The sequence below is a fragment of the Anarrhichthys ocellatus genome, unplaced genomic scaffold, assembly GCF_004355925.1.
Source record: "Anarrhichthys ocellatus isolate YVR2014 unplaced genomic scaffold, GSC_Weel_1.0 scaffold24, whole genome shotgun sequence".
In the NCBI taxonomy this organism is placed as follows: Eukaryota; Metazoa; Chordata; class Actinopteri; order Perciformes; family Anarhichadidae; genus Anarrhichthys; species Anarrhichthys ocellatus.
This window is the reverse complement of record NW_022280054.1, coordinates 788827-812616: the sequence shown is the minus strand read 5'-3', so window position 1 is coordinate 812616 and position 23790 is coordinate 788827. Positions and strand designations below refer to the sequence as shown.

Here is a 23790-nt window from a genome sequence, read left to right as displayed (position 1 = left end):
ATTGTGTTCCGTTTAATCCGTACAAGAGCATGAAATACGAGGTGGTAATGTTACATATCAGACCATTTAAAATCTGCACATCATTTTAAAGTGTTTAGCCATTTCTTTACTCATTAGCATAAATCAATGTTACTTGTTCAAAAGCCCCTCATTTGACAGCTTCATTGTGAGAATGTTTCTGGGTGTAAAGTGTCCAAAATATAGAGTGGAATCTAGCACTGATGAAGTTCAGATGCGTGTCTGCGAGTACCTTTGGTGTACATTAAAATGTGACAGCTTGCAGTACACAACTGTTTACACACGAGCCATAAACAGGTGAGGACACTTCTTACTCAGAGCAGCCTCGATTTTCTAATTTGCATCTCCAGCTGCAGCCCATATCAGAGCACAGACGGCAGTCTCTCTGGCTGAAAAGGTGGTGAAGCTGGGTGAGTATTTTGAATAATATCCATGGTGGCAATAAGACACACCATTTACCAACACAACCTCTTCAGAAGCATTTCTTCTCTTTTGTTAGTGGCCCAAAGCTCCCTCTGGTGGATACACACAGCAGAGAACTTGACAATGAAAATCACTGGTCTCAATTCCATACTACCCGAGTCTACACAGGTGTTAAATAAGTAACAAAATAATTATGTATGCATTGATTTCTGAGTGTGCCGTTGATGCAAACTATCTTCTCTCAGTGCACAAAGGAGGAGTTGCTCAAAGCTGGTAAATTAAATGTGGACGGTGGCAAAACAGCAAAAATAAGTATTCAATCTTAGATTTTTTTTTTGTTAAGTTTAATTGGAAGCAGCTTTCATAAATTGCAGGTTATCTGACATCACAAATTTCTCTGACAATAAGTTACTGCATATAATTCATATGTAGTATGGATAAGGGACCCATCTAATGTCTTTTAAATCCCCCCCAAAAAATATTCATGAAAAGTGTGGATTAGGACAAATTCATTTTGATATAGTGAACTAGAAGCACTCAATTTCCACATCACTTCAAAATGTTAAATGACAAAGAGAGCACTTTAGAAGCACATTGGTTATCAGGTGGCACCATTATAACCCACCATGTTAACTGTCATTACATTACAGTCTGATGACACATTATTATTCAGTGGTGCACTCAGTCCTCAATCTGCTCTCAGTTCTGTGTGTAATTGTATCACTGTATTTGACAGATCAGCCGTCAGTGTCACACAGGAAGGATGGGAACCGGTTACTCCGTCATCATGTCGGCACCCTCTTCTCCTGTTGCATCTGTCAGGCTGAGCTCCTCCAGCATCTCCACCAGGGACACACATGGTGCTCCGTCATCCTCAGTGTCGCTCGCCGCTGGCATCTTGGACGCATCTGAAATTCAAAATCCACCTCTTTTCATTAACTGTCTAATACATCATCTATAATGAGCGTGTGTGACATTAGATCTATTGTCATCTTAAGCAGCCATGGAAACAAACATATTAACAGAAAGGCTGACGTGAAGTCTGCAGTGTGCAGCTGCTCACCTCTGTAGATGTTAACATTCTTCCTCAGAGCCTCATCCTCCTCCAGGTCCTCCAGGAAGTCCTGGTATTGTCTGAAGACCGAAAAACAAGTTACAGGAAAACCCACGTGGCACAACATTACAGGATACTTGGCATTCACATTTTACAATTATTCACTAACCTACCAAAACATCATATCTTTAGTCACCACTTAGGTTCCAATTGTTTCTCATTATTTTCTGGGAGAGGGACTTTCTGTGCCCAATTTCTCAGAGACTAAAAACATGTTTATTTAGGTATTCTCTAAGGACACGGTGTGCTAAATGGATGCCCTTCATTTTATAAAAGAGTATTTCATGAGAACTTCTTCAAGCATTAATTTAAGGATCATTCTGGGGATATTTTACATTTCTCAACATATCCCTTTAAAAGACCAAAGCCTGCATGATTTGAGTCTACTAACAGGTATTGCCAGTGTAGTTTCATTACTGTTCAGAAACTATTAAAAAACAAAATTGACCCACACTGTTGACTGCCATGTTTTATTATTAAACAGACACATGGCACTGTAATTTGAATTGAGTCAATCCAACACCGTTCTGCTGCTGTAGACACTCGAGCACCAAATATGCATCACTCCAAGTCTGAAAATACTAACAATAAATGCGCTACTTACTCCTGATTGAGTTACATTTGCTTAAAAAAAAAACCTACAGTGTCTAGCTGTTATAAGTCATTTATTTAGCCTTTTAAAAGTAGAATATCACAAGCCTTTAAAGATGACTAGTTAAACATCAAATATGCACACCAGACAACGCTTAAGAAAACAACAAATTCTTGACGCTTGAATTCACTTCAAGAGGAATCAGAAACTCGGTATGTCTCTCCTACCTCTCATCATCTGTGTCGTTGTCTTCCCGGTCTCTCACCATCTCATGCAGTTTCCAGTTCCTGCGCCTCACCCTCCTGCTGCGGTCGTAGCTCTTCTTGATCAGGACCTGAGAGGGTCCACATTCAGTTTGTACAAATTAAAACCACACAACAAACTTTTCTCATGTGATGGTATTTTTCCAAGGATGTGATCAAATCTACAGTCAGTATGTTAAATTGCCACTAGAGGACAGTGTTCAACAAGACGACAACAGCTACTCAAAGGGATCATGGAAGCCCTGGTTTGTTCACTGAGGAGTCTCACCACATCAGGAACGTGGTTTGGGTTCATCTTATTCAAGTATTCATCATTGACGTTGGAATTGGCAAAGTCAAATCTGTAATGGGAGAAGTGAATACGGCATAAATTGTAACGCTCCAAGCATGTGATCGGTCTTCACCGCCAACCCGACCAACATACTCGTACTCACCCCAGCACCAGGTCTCCGATGTTGAGCAGGTGGCCCAGGAATGTACGGCAGTGATACTGCTGACTGGTGTCCATCTCTGATGTTTTCTGCACCCACACCTCAGCCAGGGTGTGCTGTAACAAGCACACACACACGGGGGGAATATAAATGAAGTTTGAGTCACTAAAACAACATCTTGTTATTTTCCTCCAGTGTCTTCAGACAACTGCATCGATACTGGTGCAACATTCAGAGCAAACAGTGTCCCTACAAACCTCATCTCCTGCACCATCGAAACAAACACTCCCGTGGAGCACACCGTGTTCCTGTCGTCTTGGCCTGAATCCCGCATACAGACTCGGGGATAACGTAATGCTTCGCTATTGATTTTGCTTCCAAAAAGAAAAGCAATGTTCCTCCATAATGCAATCTGTTCTGCAACAACAACACACACACACAAACACGCCCTCACCTTATTGGACCTCACGCCCGCTCCAGCACCCAGCTTCTGGTTTCGGATGATGTCGGTGTCCATAACGATGAACTCCTCCAGCTGCCGCCGGTTAACGAGACTGTAGAAGGGGTTTCGCCAGTATGTGTTCCCGTCCACCTCGGCAACTAGTGAGTTAGAGATTATTCATGAGTTCATTACCGACAGTTCAGACAGAAAATGTGTGAGCACGAATGATATAGCACCATCTGTTGATGCATTAGATTGTTTTTAAACTTCAAACTTTAAGTTTCTTTATCTAAAAAAACACATGGGTCATAAAAGTAGCATGAATCTGTCAGTGTTTTTCTATCTGTACACACAGACAGAATGATGTGTTTCCGTCTATATTGCAAGTAAACTGAAGACGACAAACAGCGACGCAAATATTTTTAATACTCGAGTTAATTGCTTACAGCAGCCCAAATCTGCCAAACAGAGCTTTGCCTCGAGGCTGTCTCAGCTATTCAGCCTGCTCTAAAACTTTCTGCAACAAAAATAGCCTGCTCTTTGAAGAGTAATTAAAACCGTGCGAGACGCTTACAGAGTGTCAGAAATCTGCCGAGGAGCGTCTCAGCCTCTCACAAAATGAATGATTACACAGAGGAGGCACGTCGTCGCTAATTGTCAGCAGTCTTGTATTGATTACGAATCCCTCAAAATAATCTCATTCGGCTATGACGGCATGCACAAAATATCTTTGGATTTGTGTCTCGAGTTAGACGGCTGTGATGAACATGTGGTCAGCAGACGGGCATCGAAGCAGTGATTTGAGGGGGGGGGTTAATCGAGGTCCCGCCCCCACACACCCACCCGAGCCAATCACGAGCCGATTACAGCTACAGTTCATTAGCGTGAGCCACATAGCTACTATGTTAGCAGAAAGACCCAACAACTAACCCTAATATCTTTATAACTACATTTAGATTAAACTGACACGTTTTATTACACAGACACGTGATTGGGAAACTATTTTGATAATCATTTGACTGCTTTTATTTATCAAGCAGAAATGCCAAAAATGATCTGATGTGACTAGTAAACTGAATTTTTGACTGACGGTTGAACAAAACAAGTAATTTGAAGACAACGATTACAATTTCATGCCAAAACATTAAAAGAAAGTAATTTTCACATTAAAGATACTACGAGGAACTTTCATGTTGTGCTGGTATTGGCGGTCCCTGTGGACAAAAGCTGACGTGTTTCTGAGCTCATTGAACTGCAGCAGGGCCCCGACAGACGGCCCCCCATAGTCCTGGTTCTGGTTCTCTCATGCGGAGATCCGACTGCTGGTTGAAGTCGAACAAAGATATTCAGTTCGCAATGATTTAAAAGAGAGAAAAGCACTAAAGCTTGAATCAGAGAATGTTTGGATTTTTTCAGTGACAAATACCTTAAATAATGAATCAATGTTCTTGAATAACTTTCTGTTCATCTACTTGTTGTTTCAGCACCAGTCTTGTTAATGTTTTTGATTTTATTTATGATAAGCAAACAACGAGATGACGGTTTGTAAGCATGTCTACTCTCCCGTGTGTGCAAATTGAAGATGAGCTAAATCTTGGGGCTAAATTCCTCATTAGAGAGCACGGAAACCGTGGGAACTTCTGATGTCCGTGCATAGAGCTCACATTACTGAAGAAGTGAGTGTAGGAATTCAAACTACAACTCAGCTGACAACAACCAGACTTCAGACTGCAGCTGCATGAATATCTAGTCAGTCGGACCCGTGAAGAGACGCTGCTCCAGCAGTAGAAATACTCACTCTGCAGGGTGTTGGGATCGATGAGGTGGATGGTGCTGGTGACCCGGGCGCACACACAGACTTGACCCATGTTCCCCAGGCTCTGCGCCAGCTGCGGTGAAAGGCACACTACGTTGTCCTGACGAGACAAAACCAGACAACCTAAGGTCAAACTGAGGTCGAACAGAAAGTAAAAAGCACTTTGGACTCATGCTTTAGTAGTTAAGAAGCGTCTCTGTCTGAGACTTGGAATCTAGTCCAAGTTTAAACACAATGATCCAATTAGGCGGCAAAACGAGCAAATCTATTTTCTAATTTCTGTTTTCATTTGTTGAAAATGTTCCGCATGAAAAGTCAAAAACAAATGTAACATGAAAGATTCCTGGACAGCCTCAGCTTTCCATCTGCACATCATAAAGCAGCTTTCTAACAACATGAACTAACAGAGTGAAGATGTGACGTGTTAAGAAATAAGACAGCGCTGGCTCGTCTGTGGTGATGAGAGTATCTCAGCTCCACCAAGAGATCCTGAGTGAAACTAAATCCAAGTTAAATTAAAAACAAATAAAGCACTTTGCTGTGTACCTTGCAGACAGGTACGATCTCCATGGAGTAGGTGCTCTTATAGTTGAACGTGTTTGAATGGATGTCGTGAGAGATGAGGCGCAGGGATGTCTTTGACCTTTAAAACAGGAGAGAAAGTGTTGACTATTAAATTATTAGTATTACTATCAGACGTCATTCAGAGACAGCAGAGTTCACATTGTCACAGTTGGATAAATTATGACAATAACGGAGCAAAAATGTAAGAGAAGATGTTCCGCACACATTGAATAGGTTTGTGTAGTCTAACTCACCTTATGTGACTGAGTTTGTGATGTTTGAGGTTTTGTAAAAACTTTTAACGAACACAATGAAGCACACAGATAAAATAAACTGTTTTCTAACAGAGCTTCTTTATTAGGACATTTATTCCATTCAACCAACATTTTGATAAACGCCTACTAGCTAGTTGTTTTTCTGTGACATTGCCACATTTGCTCATAAATGTCTGGATTGTTGGGTGAAGACTGAAAGCAGGCAGTCAGAATCATTTTGAATGCTCTTGTGATTAGGATTTAAATAAAGGGGGAATGATGGTCCAATACGGAGACTCACAAAGACAATGTTTTCATAGGCAGAGATTTGGGCATTTCTAACCTGCAGGGCACGGTGCACTGGAGGAAGTCCACCATCTTCTGAGCGTGCTGCCTGGTGCTATAGTAGAAATCAATCCCATCTGAGAGAGAAGAGAAACACCATCAAACACCTCCACCACGGAATTCAGCACAGGCGCGCCTCACAGGTCATTCCCATTGCAGAACACACACACAACACACAATAGAGCAGCTGACGACGGGAGAAAATATACCAGCCACATGTCGAAACCTTCATAAAGCTTTTAAAGTTGTACCGAGATATGAAGATGAAAAACCCCACTTCACAATCTGGTCCAAGAGCAGAGAGAGCTGCTGCTGAGCCTTCACTCAATGCACACGCGTGTGTGTGTGTGTGTGTGTGTGTGTGTGTGTGTGTGTGTGTGTGTGTGTGTGTGCGCGTAAGATGGCGTCTCTAAATAGGGTATAATTTTTTTGCATTGTAGGAATCTGGTATGGCATGCCTGCTCCGATTACAGCGCGCTGATTAGATGCACAACACATGTCTTCCTCTGAGACTCACACCAGGACAGCTGTATGGACTGATTGGCACCAGAGATATGCATGCACGGCTTGCTGTCTGGTACGAGGTAATTAACATTCAACACATTATGTTCTGCTCAGTTCTACTTCACATTAGTTGCACTGGTGACGAATGAGACAAGTCTCCCACTTTTCAGTGTAATTTGGTTGGAGACCCTAAGGAATATAGCAAGCCCTCCCTTTAATATGTATACTAACATACATGAACAAATGAAATGTATACAATCATATGTCATTGACCCACCATTGACTTCTTTGATGTTGAGGGCATTCTTGTGGAGTTTGTGCTTGAGGATCAGCTGCTCTAGATAGTAGAATGTCTTTTTATGAACAGTCTGTAAAAATAAATAGATTGTTCAGCATCATCATCATTTTCATACAGATCCTTCCAGCCACCACTTTTGACCTTTCAGAAATGCACTCAAGTTAAGAACTATAGCGGTATTGATATTTATAGTTCCACTTAAAAGTATAGTTGTTAAGACACATCCTGGTGGCAAAGCACTGCTGGTAAACAAGTGAGAACAAGTAGGCCGTTCAGCACTTTTGTTTGCTGCCGATTCCTAACTTCCTGTATTGCTTCACAGTAAAAGCTTTTCAGTGAAGGGACTTTGGCTTTTATTGTGAAGTATATGCTGAATGGGTCAAGTTATATCAGCAGCGGGAGTATCTTCGTGAGCTTATTTTAACGTAGCTAAGTAGCAAAAGAGGATGAAGGTTTTAACCTATAACTGAACAGAATTTGCCGTTTCTGAGCAATCATCTCATAAGTACCCAGTCTCTGTAGCACTGCAGCTACGCTAAGTTTACCTCCACACATCAGCGATGAAAGATAAAGTACAACCCGAGGATTTAATGTTGAAATTCCTGCTAAATAAACAAGGTTTTTTCTTTACATAAAACTGACACAGAGCTTCAGATTTTAACATGTAATTGCCAAATTAACACAAAATAACAGGATTGCGAAAAGAAAGAGTAAACAGAGTACAGTACAGTGAATGAGAGGAACCAAAATAAACACATTGTTATGAGAGTGAAATACAGGATCACCATTAAAGGGTGCAGAAGCAGATGCATGCATGTTTCCAGCCCGGAGCATGGGAGATATAGATATATATATATAAGATATGTCATTAAACCAGACTCCTACCTTCTGCCTAACTTGAACCACAGCCTTCCAGAAGTCCTTGGCTTCCACACGGTGGCAGTCGTCACACATCTGGTACTGGATGACAAACTCGACCACAAACACCTGCTGTAGGATAGCGCCATTCATCACCTGAAGAGGTAAAGAAAGCAAAAAGTTACATCTTCTCAAACTGTTTGGCAAACAGCGACAAAAACTCTGCACATACAGTCATTTCAGAGCCATTTAGATACATCTGACCAGTGGGAGACAGCTTCATACAGACCCTACAACAGCAGAAACAATAGAGTTGGCATTGAAAGGCACAGGACTCAGGTTCTCACTAAAGGTCAACGAGATGAGATGGCAGCCACTGGCAAACTCACTTCTCTCAAACACACAGACATCCCTCAGTCTAAAACAGACAACTCACAGAAATTAAAAACACACTAAATTCAAACATAAACTGCGCTTGTGGCCAAAAAAAACACGTTGCCTCTTTCAGGTCAGTTTTAATCCGTTAGTTTAAATGTCTCTCTCCCACACCGTCTTCTTACCTCTTTCTGGATGGTCACTTTCAGCTTAATCCTTTTGGAGTGGGGCTCTGTCCACAGGAAGCCAGCGTCAATGAGACGCACCTGTGAGGAGAGAGTTGAATCCATGAAGTACATGAGCGGGACACAATATTATAATAATGCAATCCACGATAAAAGAATACTAGAAACGTGAAGATTACAATGTTTATTTGTTTGTTTGAACTGTTGAGGCCATAATGTCTCATATTGTATAAGGCAGCATTATATTTTAAGAGGCTATGATAAAATGAGTCCAAATTTCCAAATAAGCTAAATTTAATTACATTAATATATAATAAGTAAGCTCAGTAACAAGATGGGGCTGAAAGCATGAAGATAGAAAAATAAGGGACGGGACAGGTTACACACTCGACTATTTACCTGCAATGTTCATTTACTTTTTCTGTGTCTTTTTTGTGAGTGAAAATATGCTAGTGTGTTTGTGAAGTTTCGTGAGGATCACACTTACTTTGGTCATAGAGCTCTTAATTTTTTTCAGGCAAAGAGCCAGCAGCTCCCTGGACTCCAGAGCACATTTCATCCAGGTGGCTGGAGGCTGCAAGTACCTGCATGAAAGAGGAAGGTGTTCAACTTTCCCAACAAAATTTTTCAAACATTTTTTCTATTTTTACTTGTAAATGTTTTCTATAGAGGGACACAATGATTTAATCTTTGTATCATGTTAAGAAAAAGCATGGTTGATTTCAGCTTGTTGTTGAAGCAATGAAACAAACCTTTCACACTGCTTGCAGAAGTTCACTGTGACTTGCTTGGGGATCCCCTCTGAGATATCCACCTGAGTACGCAGGCAGGCCACACACATGTTGGCTGGGTTGGGAGGAATGGGGACACCACAGGTACAACACAGGCTGGGGGGGAGAGAGACAACATTGGTAAAGATCGGTGAAATTTTACACCTCATACATGTACGATACATTACCGCTGACTATTTCTCTAAGCATAACTTAGTTTATTGTACTATCAGTTATTGACTTCTGTTCACTTTAACATGCTGTGCTAGTTAACAGTCAGACATTTAAACTGTACATGAGATCATGAATCATAGAAATGACCATTTAGATTTCTATGTTTTTGTCAAAACTACATAAACATTAACATGAGGTTACTCTAAACAGCAGTGTGAACAAAGCTTCTAACAAAACTCTGGAAACGTTGGCTTAATTTTAGACTTTCAATGAAAAGATAACATGCAAGGTTTTGTTATTCATAGCTTGTCAATGCACTATTGTGCAGCGACTGTTTGTTGTTTACCAATAATCAGTCATTTCAACAGTAACACAGAGGGTATATGTGTAATCTTGAAAAACAAAAATGACTGTTTACTATAATAAATGACCAATTTTCCAGTCTACTTCAGCACAAAATAAGAATTGATTATTAATCACACACACTTGCAGACTTAAAGTGAACAGAGAAATGTTAATAGTTACAGGTGTGTTTCCTTCTACGACATGTCAACATGCCATACTTGAGGAAGGTTTATGCCAGGACTCTGACAATAAAAAGCATTCGAGGATATTAATACTATTTGTTCACTTACATATTCCCCTGGATGGTTGTGGTAGGAGCTTGAATGTACTCCATCGTCAACTTGACAGGTCAGTGTATGTCAGCGGACCTTTATGAACTCTGAGGACAAAAACGTGACAGATTTAACTGCCACAGCTTTGGCAGAACACGCCTGCTAGAGAACAGCCAACGTTAGCTGGTAGCAAGCACAGAGCATCGACTACTGACATTATTTTAACAGCAAGCAAATAACACAATATAAAGGTTTTCTTGTACACATTCAGAAACAAGTAAACAAAGACTGCTAGATAATTATAAGGGGACGGTGCAGGCTATGTTAGCTAGCTGCTAGCTGATGGTCTACGTTCAGTATCAGACAGTTAGCATTAAAGGCTAAAATGTTAGTTTTTACGAGTGATTTTGAAAGATATTCATGAATAAACAAGAACACAATGTCAACTAAAAGTATTCGACAACTACAACTGGCACAAGCGAGTGATGACATAACTTACGGGGGTTATTTCGACGTGAAATCCACAGCACAGTTGAAAATAAAGTCGTCCACGTTTTCCCCACCGAGGACCAAGGAAGGAGCGGTGACGTCATGCAATACGCAAGGACCCCAGGCCGGTCTTTGCTTGCCTGAATAAAATTATTCTTATTTAGATAAATAAATCTTTCCCTGTTGCAACATAATAAGGATAGGCCTTAAAAAATGTATGAAGCTAAATACTGTATATAACTTAAGACTACTGTGCAGGCTAGGCCAGCAAAGTGAAAAAACAACTTAAATATTTTCGAGAAATTTATACAATATTACACCATTTAACCTTAACTTGGACATCAACAAAGAAACAGAAAAAAGAATGTAAGATTCCACATACTTTATTTTCAAGTAAACACACTGCCCGCATTTGCAAATCATTTCAACAACAATATCATAGTAAGGAGAGTCTAACATTTATTTGACTGAATTAATTATATTTTCTTTAGGATATTTTGTTTGACTTAACAGAGTTACTGTCCACAGCATTTGATCATATTTTGTGACCCCTCACAATTCAGAACACAGATCAGATGACCTATACCTATAAACAAAACCTGAATTGCATATTTCCCCCCCTAAACCATGAAATATCCAATCTCAAACAGTCTCCGTATTGTGGCGCAATCTCCTCATTGGAACAAATATTTGTTCACAGTGAGGACTCAACCAAATAGTGACATGATACTATGGGTCACTCTCCAGGGCAGTGAAAGAAAATACAGCTACAATTAAAACAGAATGGGAGAATGACTTTCATGTTGAAATTGAAGATAAAGACTCGGATGATATGGGGCTCAACCAATTTGGCTGTCATATCACTAATAGAACAAAGGAACGACACTTTAAGATAAATAATAGACTGCATATTACCCTAGTGACACATTTCAACTCAGCCAGATCTGTCAATGTTTTGTAATAAGTGCAAGTTTACAGAAGGATTACATGTTCACTATTTACTACAATGTGTATATTCACAAATCAATAATAATAATAACTTTATTTATTTATATAGCACCTTTAAAAACAGAAATGAAGCAGAAAAGCGATGATATCACATAAAAGCCAGTCTGTGAAAATGTGTTTTAAGAAGTGATTTAAAAGAGATTACTGATTCTGCGAGCCTCATCTCCTCAGGCAGCTCGTTCCAAAGCCAAGGGGCCCTGATGGCAAAGGCACGGTCACCTTTAGTTTTCAGCCTTGACTTTGAAACAGCCAGAAGGGCCCCACCTGAGGATCTAAGGCTGCGAGCTGGCTCATAGGGGGTCAACATTTCCTCTTTGGGGCCAAACCCATACGTGCTTTAAAAGTGATCAGTAAAATCTTAAAATCTATTCTAAAATGAACAGGGAGCCAGTGGAGAGAAGCCAGGATTGGGGGGATGTGACATACTTGTTCAAACAGTGAACATTTCTCATTCATCATGCATTCTTGGTATAGATAATCCCCGAAGTATTCCTCCTAATTCATTAAAACTCCTCTTCTGTGTTAGGAGAAGCATTTTTTTTTTAAAGTGGGTGTCATAGGGCAAAAATTAGCTGCTGGACCCTATTAATCCCTTCCCCTAATAACAGATAATGTACTCTGATGGTGGTATATTACATGAAACCAGTTGCTGTGTGATGTTTTGATTACACACAAAATATTTTGGATTATGCACCATGTAAGCACAAAACTATCTGAAATAATTAGGAATTGAAGACTTATAATGACACAAGGACTCTTTGTCATGTTAGTCAATATCGAGCTTTAACTGAGCTTATATTGAATATGCAAAAGGAAATTGGCAAAACAAGGCCCTGTTAGAATGAATCAATCCTTCGTTTGTGAGCACACCTGCAATGGCAGCTCTCTGGATGCATTCAAGTACTATCGGAAATATCTAAACTTACAACGCACATTAACGATCATGAATAAGCAGGCCGAGGAACAGTGAAAGGAAACGTGGGAACTTAACAGCTACACTACTGAGGTGTGAGTATTAATGGGCAATATGCATACAGGCCATATTGAAAATTAAATGGTGAAATGTTGTCATCTTTTCATGGACATTTTATTTAAATACTGCTTTATGCAATTTTGGTAAAAAAAAAAAAAAAAAAGAAGTGCTCTTTTAGAACTACCTGAAAACTAACTGAACTGAATTCAGTTTGGGGATTTCATCATTTCAGTTCAAGACCTATGGGGCAGTATTTTCGTGAATGTTTTGATTAAATTAAACCACAGATGCTGGAACTCTGTTTCCACTTCTTCAACTGTTGTGTTGGTGGGAAGGGCTCAACATTGTAATTTATTAAATGTCAGTGAAATGATATATTGATTGTATGATCTCAATATGTTATCATTCAACAAGTTTTCCAATTTCCAATTCCAAGCGATTCCAATTTTTATTTGGATTTTTATCGTGTTTTTTAATGTTGTTCTAATGTCTCTATAATCCAAGCACTTTGTTAGTGCTCTGCAAATAAAGTTGCCATGACTTACACATTTCTGTACTCAAATACATTACTATGTGCAAGATATAATTCTAAGTTTTAAGAAGAATTTGGACCAATGTTATGTGGAGCAGTGGAACTCACTTATACTATGGATGATAATGTGTACTATACTACCCAGCCTTATTTGTGGGTACTTTGTGAAGTTTTAAAAGCCAAACTGACAGAATCGATCAATAGCGATTACCCACACTGGCTCCCCTGGATCTCTGACTCGTTTGAGGGACATTACGAGCTGCACCTGAAGGCAGCACCCTTGTTTAGTCAGTCAGCAGCAAAGAGTCGCAGCCAGTGTGGCAGCTGGGAATGTTGGGGGCTTCAACGCGGACCGCTATTTTCAGGACTGGGAACAAGTAGCGGGGCTGACCTGGAAGAGACTCTGCCCACGGCTCTCATCTAGACAGACACACACTTTGCAATCAAAAACCGGCGACCTGTGATTTGTGTCCCCAGGGGGGGGGTTTGAAGTCGGTGGTCTGCATCAGATGGTCCACGGACAGCCGGTGGGGGCTCACTGCGGGGCTGCGTGCTAGAGGGGAACCAGCAGCCGGAGCATCGGGTTTGTTTTCCCGGTCTGAGTGCGTACGCGTACACCGTACCTCCTCCTTTAAGTGTCACTCGGTCAGTCAGTGATTCGTGTCCGGGGTGTGAAACGCTCGGTTTAAATGTTTCACCGCCACCAAGCCACTCACACCAACGACGATGGACTGAAATCTGCGGCGGCGGCGAGCGACACACAACCTGCCGCGATTTCCTGCATGTAAATAAATGATAGAGGATACGATGACCCTGCTGTCTCTGTTAGGTCGGATCATGCGCTATTTTCTGCTCAGACCGGAGACCTTGTTCCTGCTGTGCATCAGCCTGGCTCTGTGGAGTTACTTCTTCCACACGGACGAAGTGAAGACCATCGTCAAGTCCAGCCGGGATGCGGTCAAGATGGTCAAGGGGAAAGTGGCGGAGATGATGCAGAACGAGCGGTTCGGCGGGCTGGACGTCCTGGACGCGGAGTTCTCCAAGACCTGGGAGTTCAAGAGCAACAGCGTGGCCGTGTACTCCATCCAAGGCCGGCGAGACCACATGGAGGACAGGTTCGAGGTGCTCACCGACGTGGTCAACCAGAGTCACCCGTCTATATTTGGGATTTTTGATGGCCACGGAGGAGAGGTGAGTACAAAGAGGAAAATGAAAGGCAAAATCTCGTCTTTGTCTGTCTATGTGTCTCCTCCAGTCCACGTTACTCAGTCGCTCTGTGTCTCCAACAAAATACATGTGTGTGTGTGTGGGTACTCAAGGGCCCCAAACTGAGCTGTAGGGGCCCCAAAGTGTGTGGGCTAAGATGCCTTAAGTGATCTCCAAGTGTGTAGGCTATTGATCAGTGTTTTGTATGTATCCAAGCCCTTCTGGTTCACTGTCGACAATGTATTAAATCCACAAGTGGCGCAAGCCCAAAACTGTTAAGATGAAAGTATGCTTAGGACATCAACTATTATATTTATAAATAGCTTAATCAAATGTTGAAAATGATATAGATGCCCATCAAAAGTGATCAGAGTTGAATTACACCTGCTTGTTTTAACTCTTCAGAGGGAAAGGTTGTGTCAGCTGATGAATGAGTGATCTGATAACTGATTTATTACATTAGATGAATCGGTTGATTCATTATTATAACATAAGATTAATGTGGGACGTTGTGATCAAGTTGCAGGGCCGAAACAAAAAAGCAAACATGAGCTGCGGGGCCCCTGTTACAGTAACTCTCCATATTGTTTAAACAATGTGTACATTTTCCTCTGCTGGACCTGCCCCCAGATTTGCTGTATGGTTCTTTGATCAAGCACAAATGAATTCAGGAATATGCAACATAAGCACAAAACTGAGATAATGAAGGTCTTCATTTTGGCACAAAGACCCTTTTTACAAGACGGGGCCTCAAAGTTGAGTATTAAAGCAGGAGCCACTTTAAGTCCCTTAGTTGATATTGTGTGTTAGTTGTTAGTGCACATATAAGTTTTCAGTTGATTTAAGCAATTGGCAACGCAGCCTTGGGCATTTGTCAAGCATTTGTGGATAATTGGAGCCGGGGCCCATCCTCAACTGTGTGTAGGATCCCACAATTCCTTGCTTACAGCCCTGCACACGCATTCACCCACACTTAATCTGTTCTCTTCCAAAAAGGCAAGGAAACTGCATCTTGTCTATTTACAGCTTAAAATCCAGCCAAAAATATCCATGTCTCATGTTTTTCTGTCCAAAACAACATTTTAGGACACAGATAGCACAGGCCCCATGGTCTAACATGATTAGAGCTGGAAGGAGGAGGATGAACTCAAACCGGTGTGCTTCAGAGCGCATATATACCGCCGGCTGAGCTCAATATGAGCAAAGCAAAACTGTCTACCCCCTTTTTGCTTTCGTCAAAAGAATCTGATGAATTATCTCATGTTGTTTTTTGACACAAATGTGACAAAACGACCCTTGAAAAGAAAATAAATGTCGGTTAAAGGGACAAAGAACATTTGAGATGACGCCCCAGTTTGACGAGAACATAAAAACACTGATTCATCATGAAGTCGTGGTATGCTTGAACCCTGCATTGTTTCTCAGGACAGTATTTATGCGACAGAGCTGCTCAGAAAAAAACACAAAGTGACAGAGTAAACCATTTTCCTTTGTCTGTTTTCTTCTCGTCTCTCCTCTTTATACTTCAGCTCGTACATTAAACATGAATCATTTTGTGATCAGCCTGTTCTGGTTTGCAGAGGAGCTCCGTGCTGTTTTTAGGGCCGACATCAGCGACTGTCTTCAGTTTGACCGCTGTGGTCGGATTGAGGCTGAACAATAACATGCTAAAAAAAGGCATAGAGGATAAATGTTCTTTTAGGGGAAATTAAATTTAAGGCCTTGTCGCTGACTGCTGCAGCTTTTGACCAAAAGTGGTCATTGGATTATTTTCCCCCCGCTGGCTCTCTTTCCTCGTGCTTCTTCTCTCTGTGGAGTTCCTTTTTAGAGACCAGTGATCTAACCTGTGAGCGCTGCTACAGCTGTACCACACACACGGTTAAGAGACGAGAATAAATAAATGGGGAATAGGAGATATATGTTTGTGTATCTGACAGAAAAAGGAGAAAACGAGTGGGAGAGCATCTACTGTATGGTGAGAGTAAGAGCAAGAAGAGACGGTTCAGATTCGCCCATGTAGGCGACGAGCTGTTTTATCACTGCATGTCCATGGGCAACAATTTGGTCTGTTTTCATTCCCACGCCCTCTTTTGAAGTGTGTGAAATGGTTGCCAGACAGCAGCCTTCAGAAACAACTTCTTCTCTTTAGCGAATCTAGATTTCTTTATTTATTTGTTAGCCAGGGGGGGCATTGGATACAGCAGAGGGATGCTGTGTGGCACAAGGCAACACCAGGAACAATGGCTGCCTCAGCTGGCTAATTAGTGAGGTGTCAGCCGCTTCCATTTCTCCACACACACACACACACACACACACACACACACACACACACTCTCTGCTCATCCAAAGCATATAGACATTCATTAAATAAATGTCAGACTTGTGTCACCATCTATCTAGCATCCAAGACTGCAGCATCAACAGGTCTTTGACACTGTTTACAAAGCCTGTAATGGACAGAAATGTAATTTCCACGTGAGTGTGCCAACTAATTATAGATTCAACATAAACATCAAGAGAAGAGGTAGTGGATCCAAATGTAATTAGGTCTTCAACTAACTCATTTTTTCCTATTGAGTAATCTGATTATTCCCTCAAGTAATCAATTTGTTGTTTTCTCCATACAATGGTGAAAAAGCTCAACGTGACATCTTCAAAATGCTAGTTGTTTTTTTTTGCCTTCTTCTTTGTTATGCCATTGTCTCACACACAGAGTTATTGTAAATGCAGGTTATAAATGGAGCTTTTGCAAGCTAGGAATCTCGGCACCTGACGTAATCACTGTATAATTAGTACTGACTGGCAAAGCAATCACACGCTGTGAAAATGATGTAGGTATGGGATGTACAAAATCACCCTCAATGCATCTTTAATGATAGACCTTTTGTGTGGTTTTAGATTTAGTGAGACATTTTTTAGAAACACGCTTATATGATTTCTTGCCAATAAATGGATTAGGAGATTGATACCAATCTCATGTCTGTGCATCCATTACGGAGCTGGAGCTGCGTGTACTGATTAAACAAATATGGTATAACAATTAGTATGTAGTATGTATTTTTTCACTTTTGAAAGGCAGGCTAGCTATTTCCCCTGCTTCGAGTCGTTGGCCTAAAATAAGATAATCTCCACCTGGCTCTAGCTGTGTACTTGGAATGCAAACACGAGAGTGCTATCGAGCTCCTCGTCTCTCTCTTCAAGACAGCGAATGCATGTACCTCTCAACATTTCCATCTACGCCGAACTGTGACAATCTGCGTTTGCAGCATAGTGATTTTAATCCTGTGATTCCAGGATGCGAGTCCAGGATGTTGGGAGGATGGAAAGATAAGGAAGCCATTCAGTTTATTACCAGATACATCTTCAGTCAATGCTAAATACCATGTGGAAATATATCTTTCTCTATGTCTCCACACACCACTCGCACACAACAACCAAATTCAATTTTCACGTGTGCAAAAAAATCAGTGTTTAACGTGAGCACGTCCATCGGCGGTGTCGTATTGGATGATGGCTCGGAGAGGGGATTATCTGTTAAATGGAGATTGATTTTTAGGTGGACACATGGGAATAACCTGCATGAAAGCGATAACCCTGCGCTCTCCATCCATACAACAGCAACAATGCACCATTTCTTTCCCCACACTGGCATATAGAGAGTCAACGGCACGCTGCTCCTCCCTGCCTCGCTGTCAGGTTGTGGCTTCAGGCGCTGCAAAATTACCTTAACTGTTACTGTAGAGTACAGAGAAGACGTTCACAACAAGGCTGTTTAACTTGAGTGCGGGGGCTGCTTCTCTCTGTCTGTTTTGCCATCCTATTAGCTTTTGTTCTGTTTTCTTTTTCTATCACGGCTCACTCTTTCATGTAGTTTCGATCTGTGTTGTTTGTTTGTGAGTGGGTTGTGATAGATATGTAGTTTATAGCTGTGTAGGAGGCGGTTGTAGACTGCAGAGTAAAGAAGTAGGAGAAAAAACGCTGAAAACACAGCGACGATGACCATTTTTTGGAGGGATCCTCTCTGTCTTCATTCAGCTCTTAGCTTGTCCTTTGTCCACCTTTGCTTTATTTTAAGGCTGAATGGCGTTTCATTTTCAACTTCATTATTCATTTCTTGAAATGAACAGTAGACGAGACTTTTGAGAGCAATTGAAGCAGTGGTGCAGCATCGTTCACCTTCTTAGCCACTCCACAATGAAGGACATGTTGTAGTCAGAGAGGCTGTTGTTTGGATTTTAGATATTTTAATGTGTTCGTGTGCGTGTTTACTCCAGGAGCATCGGGGTGTGTTACGTTTATATACTAAGCAGTTTGAATTCCGCCAGAGTTCGCTCTCACTGGAGTGATGAAAGAGAGAGCCGGCATGTGACTAATTGCACTGTTGGCATTACAGGATTAGAGAGCAAACGAAGGGAGGGAGTCCGTGAAGACCAAGGACAGCAGTGTGTGTGAGTGCATGAATATTTATGTTTGCTCTGCTTCTCCTTCATGGACGTTGAGGACGCACACGGAGATGAGAGGAGCAGTTCGGTGTTGTCTGGTCTTCCAGGGAGAGACGACTTCACTGTGAGAGGCTGAAACGCCAAAGGCTTATCAGAACCAGGCACCTGCGTCACACTGCTTCACATCACGTCGTCAATCAGTGCCCTTAGCAAGTTTATAAAATAGACTTATCAGGCACTCATTTTGAAATAAACTAAATAAATTACATTTTTAGAATTGTTAAAGTGACTATAATCAATATTTTTATATGGACAATGGATCACGTGACTACTTATATGTGAAGGGACTTTTTGGTAGTGATGAACCAACAGAATTATCACATGAATGTGCAGTTTCCTGCACCAACTACTGGTGAACATAGTGGAGCATTTAGCACCTAAAGAGACCGATATTTCCCTCAGGTGCTGGTGGAGACCAAAACGGAGCTAAAATGAGGGTGAATATAGGACCTAAGTTCATCAGGTGGTCACAAGGATGACTCCAACTGAATGCTAATGTTGCCTCATATATGCTGGATGTGTAAATAGGCAACAGTTTGCGAACAAGTTTGATATATCAACTTAAAAGGTGACGGTATGTCATGCTATGTGTTTACAGCTTGTTTCTGCTGCCACCGTGTGGCTTATGAATCGGTTAGAAGACCTAAAATCCCTCTCGTAATGTGGTTTCAGCATCCAGCTCATTCCCTTCTATAAACCATGACATACATGACAGGCGGATTTGCTCTGCAGAATGGTGTAATAGGGGTTCAGTCATACACTCAAGTGTCCTTGAGTGGGACTGAATTCCTGCACTTTGACTGTACGGGGCAAAAAAATGAGGAATTCATCTAATTAGGGATCAGCAAAATTGCTCATTACTACCGTTATCCTTCTGTGCCCTCCTCTCTTACTTGTGGCGAAAGCATTTCAGCCCTTCCTTGATGTCAAGTGAAGCGGAAAGCACACAGGAGTTTGTGTTCTGCTGGAAAATACTAGTATAGCAGAGAAGAGACCGCAGAGCTTGAAGACTCTGCTGTAAAGTCTTCTGACCTTTTTGGTAATTTGTCCCCGGTGGTGAGGTTTGTTTTCCTGTCGAGGAGCGACTGAGGAGTTTAGTCCCTGAGTGAAACACGGCAAATAAATGAATGGAACTGTTGCTGTCAAGCAACCTAAGTGTTTGGCCCTGGAGTTAACATCGGTAATCTCTTCTTTTCCACAGTCGTCCTTTTCCGTGAAATAAATGTCATTCAGAAATCGACTCATTTGAATGATGTTTTGTGTCTTCGCCTGAAAACACCTTCTCCTCTCTTGAGATAAGAGCATTTAGGAGGTTTAAGGCAATCTTTAAGATTTCAGTCCTGGTTCAGTCCTATAGGCTCAATCACCATTGTGTTACCTCCTTTGGCGATAGTGACTTAACAGACATTTATTTAAGTGAATATCTTTGAGGTTGCCACTTTAAGAATAACACGCCCTCCCGGTTTGAGAGGCGTTTGTGACAGGATTGTGTGTGTGTGATAAGAGATAAGAGTACCTTCTTTAACCCCAGTGTGCCGTCCTTCCCTTCTGGCAGCGAGTGCTCAATAATTTAACACCCTCTCTGTCAAACACATCTGCTAAAAAAAAAACCCTGACTAAATATGCACGCACCTCTAAGCAGAAGGAAGACACAAGGTCATCGTTCACACACACACGTCACATATCACTGTGTATGTGGAGTTTTCTGGGAGGAGGTCTTGTGTGGAAAGTTGTTTACAAAGTTTGAGCTTCACGGTGTTTAGCTTCTCTTTTTTCCCCCTACACTTCACCCACTCCTCTCCCAGTGGGGCTTGAAAGAGCTGACATGGTGCCGAAATGTGGGTTTGGTAATGGAGCTGTTGTTTTGTGGTTGCCAAATCCCCCCACTGTCACCCCACATCACCCTGATTTCGCATTTCACTTATTCCCTACCCCCCACTCCCTCCATGTCCTCTTCTCTCTTTGGGGGTTGGCAGTGACTGAATAGGCCATGTCAACCTGCTGTCCCGCCCCCCCATTATAGCATCTCCCCTGACCCCACTGTGTCTACTTGCCTCGGCTGCTTGCCACACTCGGTCGCCCCATGTGATGTGTTCCCGATTAAGTGTAGGTTTAAAATCCAATTCTAGACGTTGCAAAGCTCCAAGTCTGGCTCTGAATGCACAATGCTCACCTATACAGCACTGCATTTGTCCTAAGCAGTGCTATTACAGTTGTACAGTCTTATGTGTATTTTTGGTCTGTAGCTGATTAGCAGTCTCTAAATCTAAATCAAATCACATGACTGGAATTGACTGGGCTGCATGGTCTAATCTACACTTTGATTTGAAACGGGGACATTCTTCATGTAGAAGGCAGTTGTGTAAAATGAAAGAATGCATGTGTTCTTCATTTGAGGATCACCTATCATTTTAATCTGACTATAGGAGCCTAAGTCTGTATGCCAGCGCCGGCTCCACAATTGTTTGTTTGTCTGTGCGTGATTGAGAAAATAGATGAGTCAGTTGGAGTTTGCCCGCTCGCTGTCTTGGCAGTGAAGGACGGCGGGAGAAGAATGTTGGCTGAGAAAAGGTAGCGAGTCACAGCTGTTCAGAGTTAGCGACATTGGTGCGACTGTGTGCGCAAAGAGACCGGGCCGGGATTTTTGTCATGATCACAGTTGTGGCTCTTCCTCACATCTCGCTGGCCAGATGGGCCTGTGTGTAGGGCAGGTGCATCCTGGGAAACGGAAACAGGCCCCCTGGTTGTGTCTGTTTGTCTCTTATCACCCTCCACGTCCACAAGTTAATACCCCATTTGATACATTTTAAATTAAGTTCTCTCGGATATTTTTACGTTAGTTTTTCTGTCGTGGCTTACTCTGAATGTACGATTCTACTCTCACCTGGTAAATGGTATTGCATCTATATACAGCGCCTTGCTGGTCCTTCGACCACTCAAAGCTCTTTTCACAACATTCACACATTCAAACAGGCTCACCAGGATGTAATCTAATCATTCACAGCACACTCGCACACCAATGGCAAAGGCTTCGGGAGCATGTTGGGGTTCAGTGTCTTGCCCAAGGACGCTTTGGCAAGTGGACTTGAGTAGTCGGGGATTGAACAGCAGATCTTCCGATTCGTGGATGAAGCGTTAAATGTTTGCATTCTGGAGCTGATCTGCCACACACATGTTGCTGCACACTTCCAGACATCGATCCATCCAGACAGGAGGAATGCAGCCAATATGAGTGTTTGATATTTGCACATGGTTTCTATTTACTGTGAGCTACAAATCTTAAAATACACTCTGTGCTGAACCAACCCTGAGCCAGGTTGTCTATAATTCACACTCTAACAAAGGCTCACGGGATAAGAGAGCATCAGACTCCACAGCATGTCGTTAATTTGTGCTTGTGATTAAAATTGGGAGGTAGAGGGATCTTGTGTGTGTGTGTGTGTGTGTGTGTGTGTGTGTGTGTGTGTGTGTGTGTGTGTGTGTGTGTGTGTTCTGCATGTATTCTTAGGCAGAGTATGTGTGATTGTTTGTGTACCAGGGTATTGCTGGATCATTGCCATGTACCGCCGATTATGGCCCTTTGCGATTTATGACCTTTAGAGCTCTTTCATCCTGTTGTTTTCCTCTGTGGTTCCCCCTTTTTTTTTCCAGGGCACTTATTAAGAAGGGTAGTGTCGGGGTAATCTAACACTGGTGAGGCTTTCTGCTGAACCATCTGGTGTGTAAGGGTTAGCTAAAGTTCTTGGTCCTAAGGAGAAAACGGAAGAGGTTGGAGAGAAAATGAAAAATACAAAACGGAGATAAAGAAGCAGACTGAGAGTAATTTGCTAACAGATTGCAGACGAAGCTCACATGTTCATCAGGGTAACTGCAATAAATATATATATCTTCTACACTTAATCTTACGAATTTTAAATTGATTCCAATCTGGATGTATCCGACCTTTTGTTTGTAATCCTGATCCATGTCAACAGTGGCTAAAGGCCACAACTAGCAGGCTGAGTGTAAACCCTGCTCTTCGCCTATTACTGACTGGGACGTGGCTATCTGCTGGCTGCCAAAGCTTAATGTTTGAGGCCTCCGGAGGTATCGTTGGCCTCATTCAGAAAATCGGAAATGGGTTGTTCGCATGCTCTGACCCCAGTGATATAACTGCTCTCACACACATTGGCACTAGGCATTTGCCGATATGAAATTTCTTTGTTCAGTAATCTTAAAATTATCATTGTGCTGTATCTCAATTCATACCAGTAGTTAATGCTAACATGGCATTAAAATATACAGTACATATATGGCTGACAAGATGAATCACAATGCATCATTTTTAACCATACTGTAAAGTGTATGTATAACTCAATACCATTCATCTTACTGAAAGGTAAAACCAACCAAAGAAAATGTTTTGGCCATTTTAAAATGAAAATTAATAATTTTGACAAAATGACCCTTGCAACACCAGTTTTTTTTTAGTTGTAGAGCCTCAGAAGTTGATGTCCTTTGCAATGAAGTAAGTCAAACAGCATTGTATCTGACACCAAGGCTGCAGCTAACAATCACCTGCTAAGAATATAAGATGGCTACCTCACCTGTCTTATATTCTGAGCAGGTAATTATTAGGGGCAGTGGTGTTTTTTGAAATATTATATAGATACAATTGATTGAGTACAGTTTATATTTAAAATAAGTACAGACAGTAACAGTACACAGATCAGATGCAAAGAAAGAAAGAAAGATGATATATGAGCCCGTCGGCCGCCCCTGATCTTTAAATATCAGCATTGGCCATTGGAAAACCCATATTGCTCACCACTACTAAAGATGGTTGGAATTATATTGGAATAATATGTTAATGTGATAACTTCGAGCTGCCACAGACATCGGTGCACTATTCATTAGGACAACAGATCCTGTGTGTTGGTAAATGGGTCTCATTTATAGGAGCTTTGCCGTACGTGTGTCTGTGTGCTGAGGGTCACAGGCTGGTGATGGTTCGGGATGGATGGGAAGTTTAGAGGCAGACGAGCAGGGTTGGTAATT

General features: G+C 41.7%; 2 protein-coding genes across 2 annotated transcripts in view; one reads left to right on the top strand and one right to left on the bottom strand.

The window, feature by feature from the left end:
• Positions 1-4: 4 nt before the first annotated feature.
• Positions 5-10632, bottom strand: nmd3 (NMD3 ribosome export adaptor). Its single transcript, XM_031861079.1, has 16 exons — positions 10543-10632; positions 10062-10150; positions 9235-9369; positions 8970-9066; positions 8483-8563; positions 7950-8078; positions 7044-7134; positions 6261-6339; positions 5646-5742; positions 5082-5199; positions 3296-3441; positions 2845-2957; positions 2679-2751; positions 2375-2481; positions 1505-1575; positions 5-1349 (listed from the first exon to the last, which is right to left on the bottom strand). The coding sequence occupies exons 2-16, from the start codon at positions 10103-10105 to the stop codon at positions 1216-1218; spliced, it is 1515 nt and encodes a 504-aa protein (XP_031716939.1). The 5' UTR covers positions 10106-10150; positions 10543-10632; the 3' UTR covers positions 5-1215.
• Positions 10633-13351: 2719 nt separating this feature from the next.
• The window catches only part of ppm1lb (protein phosphatase, Mg2+/Mn2+ dependent, 1Lb), a 40659-nt gene continuing 30220 nt past the window's right edge, over positions 13352-23790 (top strand). The window contains exon 1 of the mRNA XM_031860752.1: positions 13352-14236. Within this exon, the coding sequence (XP_031716612.1) occupies positions 13838-14236 (399 nt within the window). The 5' untranslated portion in view covers positions 13352-13837. The remainder of the gene's footprint in view (positions 14237-23790) is intronic.